At 40.8% G+C, this 7,285-nt stretch overlaps 1 protein-coding gene across 6 annotated transcripts in view; it reads right to left on the bottom strand.

Moving 5' to 3' along the window:
• Positions 1 to 7,285, bottom strand: part of abi1a (abl-interactor 1a) — a 50,422-nt gene that overhangs the window by 9,964 nt on the left and 33,173 nt on the right. For all 6 annotated transcript variants that reach the window (XM_032504307.1, XM_032504308.1, XM_032504303.1 and 3 more), the window contains 2 exons: positions 6,793 to 6,896; positions 6,038 to 6,190 (listed from right to left, as the gene is read on the bottom strand). In XM_032504307.1, the coding sequence (XP_032360198.1) occupies positions 6,038 to 6,190; positions 6,793 to 6,896 (257 nt within the window). The remainder of the gene's footprint in view (positions 1 to 6,037; positions 6,191 to 6,792; positions 6,897 to 7,285) is intronic.

The raw sequence follows: 7,285 nt of genomic DNA on the forward strand, positions 1-7,285 counted from the left end.
TAGATTTATTGGACTGTGAAACATCACATTGGGATCTTCTTCTCTCATGTTGATTGTTTCTGTCTTAGAACTGAGCTGCGGAGTGACACACCCAGGAGAGCAAGACATGAGTCACAGTCAGTCAGATTAAAAGAATCCCATGAAATACAGTCCAGGATTTCTTTTTTCATACAAACCACTTAAAAATGTCTTGTGTCAGATCCTCTGATTGCCCCCAAAAAAACTTTCAATAATTTACAGTAATTATCATACAAACTGTGTAATTAGTCTAAAAATAAGTTTTGCTTTTGTTTGGCAGATCACATTAGAATGGGGGTGAATCTCAGGCTAAATTCACTTGTTGTACTTGATATGACCCTTTGCCAAATACATTCAAATGCTGCGGCATTAATGAACTGAAAGCAACTAAGACGCAATGGCATATCAGCTTTGTGAGAACAGTGTTGACACATGAATCAAATATTGCAAATATTCCAAACTATAGTCACAGATTCAGCTAATATAGCCAGTCAGTATCATTAGGGTTGCTGATACAATAATATTAGTCCATTAAAGGGATGGTTCAGAGTAATTTCACCCTAGGGACTTTTGCACCATGACCTCGAGCCAAACACTCCCCCCAGAAGATTTTTTTCCCTTGGTCGAACATTGAGGAAGTTAGTGCCATCAGCTGAATGGCTTAGTGCAGGCGCTATTGGAACCAACTGTGTATCTCGTAAATTACCCCGCTAATAATGGCCGGAATGGTACCAAACTTCTATAGTAGTACAAATAGGTTCTGTACTCATAAAAGGAGGCATTGGAAGCATTTGTAAGTACACTAGGAGTTTATTTAAATAACATTAACATTTAAATAACATTTTGCCTAATAGCTTATTCTTATGGAGGAGAATTGGAGAGCTAGTTTTCCAATTCTCCTCCATTGGTTGTAGCTCCACGTCCGTGTATTCAGGCTCAAACAGGTACGGGCAACCTTCAAAATTGAGCCACTCATCGTCACGTTTGATGTTAACCTCAAACTGCCATTTTGTTGATCAATTCTTCTGTTCTCCATTTACATAAACTCCTGGGGTACTTACAAACTTTGTAATGCCTCGTTGTATGACTACAGAACCTATTTGTACTACTGTAGAAGTTTGGTACCATTCCGGGCATTATTAGTGGGGTTATTTACAAGACACACGGTTTGTTCCATTAGAGCCTGCACACAGCCATGCCACTGACAGCACTAACTCGCCCAAGGTTAGACCAATGGAAAAAAAAAGGTAGGGGGGGGGGGGTTGTTTGGCTCGAGGTGATGGTGCAAAGGACCCAAGGGTGAAATTACTTCGAACCATCAAAGTTAAATCAGTTAATTTACCTGACAGTTCTAGTTTAGTGGCTTGATAAACAAACAACTTTGTTTATCATGCCAGTAAAACCCATCTAATGTTATCAATACTTCCCGGCCCCAGCCTCTGAGGATATAGGGCATGGGAATGTAATATGTATGTCAGCTGTGCAGTGGCCCGTATAAGCGCTGTTTCACTCTGTGTTTGACCCCGGGGCTCGTAGATCAATGCCCTGGCTGACTAAATCCCCCCCCCTCTGGCTCTCAGTCTCTCGGGCTAGCCTTGATCCTCATTTCTACTCCAGCCCCTCACAACCCACCTCTCCTTTGTTTTTACCTCTTTCATCCCTGCTTTTCAACTGATCCTCCCCCCTACCTCTCACCCCTAACCATCCCTCGACCTCTTCATCCCCTCATTGACTGTAAAGTGACTCCCCATACCCCTCTCCCTGTCTCCTCTGATTCCTTCCATCCCTCTGAACCAGCTCCCACCTCACCTCACCTCCCCCCACATCTCTTTATCCCCTTTTCCCATCATCCCCCACTCCCCGTTTCTGATCCATGTCAGTTGAGCCCTGGGGCTCTCCAGCAGGGGTTAGCCCCCTGAAGGATGTTGGTGGCTAAGTGTCTTTAGGGATGGGGGCTAAACAATATCATATCATCTTTTGAAGTGAGCGTCGTACTTTAGTCCCCCATCTGCATGTTTTGGACTTATCTATTCTAATCCCTCTGCAACTTAGCAGGTTCCTTTGCTAACCCATTTATCTCTTCCCCGGCTTTTGATTCAGTCTTTGTTTCAAAACGCTCACGGTGAAATAAAAGCACTCATCTGCTCCACTTCTCCTACTTCCTGCCTGGCTCACCGAGCCGCCACTCAACACACCAAGCTGTTTATAAATCAACCGTCTCACCTGCTCACAGCTGAGAAAAATCTCTGGAGCCAGTGAAGAACAAGACACTGTTCTCCGTGTAAGAACGAAAAACAAAAAGTGAAAACAGTACGTAAAAACTATGTGCATAGGCATTGCGACACAATATGACTCGACATAAATGGGAAAATTAGACTTACAAAAGTAGCCCAGAGCATAATCTAAGACAACAAAAAAGATTGAAAGCTCTTTGATTACAATGACTGAAGATTGTTATTGAGGCATTAAATAATCTGAAGCGCATAAAGAGCAGATGATGAACAGGAGGGTAGCTAAAATCTACCTTTATAATCTAATGCAACAAATTTTTTAGATCAGAGCTCTTCTGAAAGAATTGCTAAATAAAAGATCAATAACACCAAATTCAAACTTCAAAAATATGTTGAGATTAACCATCTAAAACTGTGGCTCAGAGATGTTCTACAGGATGCTTCACAAAAAAGTTAAGATGATTATAAAGTAGCAATCAAGTTGCTCCAATAAACCTAAAATTCTAATATTTTGGACTCTCAAAATGAAGGTACTTATTTTCTTTATATCTATAAAGTAATGTTTATTAGAACACTCAAATGTGCATAGGTGATCAGCACAGAAACTTCTATAAATGTATGTATAAAATAACATTAATAGGGTATTTACTATATTTATTAACTTCTGCAGTTCTGCTTCTCTGGTGCATATTTGAAAAGCCTCAAAACATAAAACAGTTCCTCATTACAAAAAGGAAATAAAATATAATAAAAGTAATTTAACAGTCCTCCAATCACTGAACAAACAAATAAAAAGAGACTACTGCGTGTGAACTACACTTTCAGCCTGGAAATCATTTGTCACGGCAAATGTACATACATGGTGCATAATGATTTGAATCAGTGTTTCCTCTATGTTGATTTTATAGTGGCGGCCTGCCATGGCAAAATGATCAGAAATAGGCCAATGTAGTCGCGGTCGCCTTTTAAATGATCCTGCCGACGTAATGCACCCCCCGTTGGCTGCTGCTCACATTGCAACCACTGACAAGAACTATTCAGAGGTTATTGGACCCGTCCAGTTTAACTCCACATACTGTTGTGTTGATGGAGTTTATTGTCAAAACGTTCACTTCCTTTCGAGTCGACTATTAAACAAAAAGATCTACCAAAAATGTCACCGCGGGGGGGGGATCTGTTCTAATTGGACAACGTTCAACTTGTCAGTTCTGTCAGCTCATCATCCTGATATCAAACATCTGGAAACATTTAAATGGTAATTGAGTCAGTGTAATATAATATAAATTGGACATAGCCTATAGATGTAGTAATTTGGGTTTCAGTTTCCCTATGAAGAATTTCTGGTAAAATTAATTTTGTAGACCTGTTGCAGATGTTAAGTGCCCTAAATCCTCAAAAAATACAGTTCTATCACAACTGAAAAATATGCCACATTGTGTGTGAATAGAGGTGAATAAGTATATGTGTTTGTGTTGCAGCGACGTGTCAGTTCCGTTTCATATGTAAAACATTTGGCGGCTTGTTTGGACAGACCTGCCCCCACTTCATAAAAAAAAATAAAAATCCTAAAGAAAACACTGTGATTGAAAACTATACATTCATTAGAGAGAGTTGTTACGAGAGAGCGATAGGGAACTAGTCCATGGTAGCCCCCTTGGCCACCATGGTGACCCTGATTACTTTTCATTTCGAAATTTAAATCAACAATGAAGGAGCACAAGAGTGGAAGGTAGTGGAGGCAAAATTTCAGAAAAAAGTAGTAAATGCAAGTTGAATACTGCTACACGACAAGAAAATGAAGTTACAGTGGATATCTACTTCATTTTAAAATCATTTATCGCATTTGGATGTATGACTGGTCCACAGGGCCATACACCAAATGCATTCTGTTGAGTTTTAAGAGTTGAAGCAGGAATCCTGGTAAGCAAATTGTATTACCGGGATACTGACTGTGACCTCAATACGCACGTTTTCTTAAAACAATCACGTCTGCATATGACGGTGAAACTGTTCCCTTGGAAACATATGAGATAAAAACAGCCGCATCACACAGATGCCTATATTGAATTTAGGCTTTTGGCTGAGGATGGCAGAGACTGATGAGCTGAATAAGCACAGCCAACTTCAAGCCTGTGTAATCAAATAGTGATGCCACAGCAGGAGCAGCTGCAGCAGGGCGGGTACCGCCCGACTCGGAGGACAGCATCCGTTTGTCAAAGGTACATTAACATTAAACCACAGATGAGTAACAGTGATGCTGTCGCTGCTTTAAGCATCTGAAGCCAATAATTACAATAAGTCCTGGAGTTTGGTTTTAAATGATAAAGTACAAGAAGAACCTCCGTGTGAGTTAGCAGTTTTACCAACCATACCTGAGCAAGAAAGAGAAGTTGGGGCGAGGGAAGGGAAAATAACATAGTTATGTAATATTTATGAGCATCACAGTCAGCATAACAGGCTTTTTAGCTAATGAGGCGACTCCACTACTCGTAACTCAAATTTGATGAAAGCGTCTCCCACTTTCTCTGCACATGGAGACTTCTGGGTAACAATCCTTGACAGTCATGTTCAAGGGTTTCCATGCTGCAGTTGACTTAGGGTTTTTTGGAATGGTACTTTATATCAGAGCTTTTACAGATATTAATATCAAAGGGAGTCAGGCCATGGTAAGAAACCCCCTGAGCCCTGTCAGACAAACGCTTGATTTAGTGGAGCGGAGAGGATGAAGAGGTGCAAAAGTGCTGCAAACAGCTGAACTAAGTAAAAAGATTAGAACTAGACGACATGGACGGGTACAGTGGCTTTTTGGAGAGATACTTTCCTTACGTGAAACACATTTAGTGCTCAGTTTAGAGGGGTAGCTGGAACACTAATTCCACTCATAGCTATCCAAAAAAGGAAACAAAATATAAAAAGGTACCTGTCCAGCCTGCCATTAAAAGCTCTACAAAGTTTATAAACATTTTTAACTGCAGATTTGTGAAAGTTTAGATGTCAAACTTCGTCACAATCAGTGGGCAACAATGTTGGGATGCAACTTTGCATTAAGCTACCTATTTAACTTAGAAGTTGCATATTACAGCAGTTTATAAGCTAGCTTGCTTATACATCAAGTCCTCATTATGAATCTGTTTCTACCTTTCTTGTATACTGCAGAGTAATTCTGTTACTGTGCATTCATAGTACTTTTTAGCATTGCTACTTTGTAGTTGTAGTTACTCAGAAATTCTTCTTCCGTCAACTCTGTACTTGCTGCACCTTGCACTTTGTTTTGGAAAACATCTGCTGCTCTTCCTGCAGGTTTTTTACATTATTGACGTTTTTGAGGAGTTTTACATTATATAAATAGAGGTAACTTGGTAAGTGTGTGTGGATCTGGTACTGTAGCTAAAGTAAGTGTATGTATGTGTCCATGTGTCCTGCAAAGAATGTCGTCGTGAAATCTCTGCATCTTTAATTAGGGTCTTGGAAGTAATCATTTTCATTATTGATCGAGTGTATTGCTTATTTTTCAGATTTTTGGGTCGATTAATTGTTAAGTCTGAAAATGTTTAAAATGGCAGTAAATTACATTAAAGCTCACACGGCAATTACAAGCTGGCATCGTGTAATTGTCCGCTTATCTCAAGTACGGGTCCAGAATCCAACAATATTCAATTTACAATGATATAAAAACAGAAATAATAGTACATTCTCAAACATGAAGCACTTATCAAGAGTCGACGAATAACCGGTAGAGCCGCACTGGTTTGTGGGACAGACTGCATGCCTCATCTTTTCTTATCTACCTGTGTGTGCGTTGCCTCTGGTTGAGCGACGCCGTGCGCCCGGGGCTGTGCTGCAGGCCGTGCTGGTTGCCTAGTCGGGCGGGGCTGGTCATGTAGTCGTTGGGCACCGTGGGCGGCTTCACCGGCTCCAGGGTCTTGTAGGAAGTGTTGCGTCTGCAGCAGGCCGGAGATGGAAAGGCAAATAAATAACAAATCGAGGACAGGAATGATCATAATCATCAGATGATGCTGTGGGCTACAGACTGGATGAGGGTACGTTACAGTTTACTCTTGGAATTAATATCCGATATCTAATATCTGCTGCTGTGCATCGGACGACGATGAACTTCACCAGGGAGTGAGGCCTATCTTACAAGAACAGATAAAAGTTCCCAGACGTATTTTTTTTTGGGGGGGGGGGATTGGATCCCCTTTCCTCTGGCTACACTATCACCAGGTTTGTGATTTCAAATGTGTATAAGTACCAAAACCATAAAGACACAGCCATCACAACCACACTGAGTTTAAAAATAACGTCCCGGGGCATCCTGTTAGCTCAGTGGGTTGTTCAGTTTGTGGGTTGTTTGTTCATTGTGTTATTTCATCTTACTCTTTACCAAACCTTTATTAAAGAAAATCCAGAAAAAAGAATAACTGTGACATGTACTTTAACTCCATGTTCTTGCCCCCTCATGAGCCTTGGTTTTTTTTCATTCAGTGTTTGATAATTAGAGGATTAGTCGTCCTTTCATGGTGACTGAGATGGAATTTTTTACCCGAGCGTGCCGCGCCCTGACATCGGAGGGCTCGGCGGCTTCTGCGTCGGCGGATTGGTCCTCGATAGTGTTCCTCCTCTGATTGACTGATTGTTTCCATGTTGCTGTGGTCAGAGGAAAATAAATACTTATTTAACAGCCGAATGACTTCAGACCATTGTGTGACAAAGAAATCAAATGTTATAGGCTGCCCAGATGAAAGACTCCTCAACAGAATAGATTTATATTTCAGTTGGTTTATGTTTTGAAGAGTTGTGTAATGCCATCCCTGCTGGTGTTTAACTTAGTCACAGGGCGATTGCTGCCGATTGCAGGTTAGAAACCTCTGGGTTGTTTCAACAAAGCTTCTTGCAAAACACTTGTTTCTTAACAAGCGGGTAACTAAAGTGTGGAATTTAACAACACCTGGATTTGCAGTATTGCAAATAACTGTTGAGTCTTTTTGAAGGAATTAAGGATATAGAGTGTATGCTTTGTCTGGGAAGCCTATACA

Source organism: Etheostoma spectabile, chromosome 22 (assembly GCF_008692095.1).
Source record: "Etheostoma spectabile isolate EspeVRDwgs_2016 chromosome 22, UIUC_Espe_1.0, whole genome shotgun sequence".
Taxonomy (NCBI): Eukaryota; Metazoa; Chordata; class Actinopteri; order Perciformes; family Percidae; genus Etheostoma; species Etheostoma spectabile.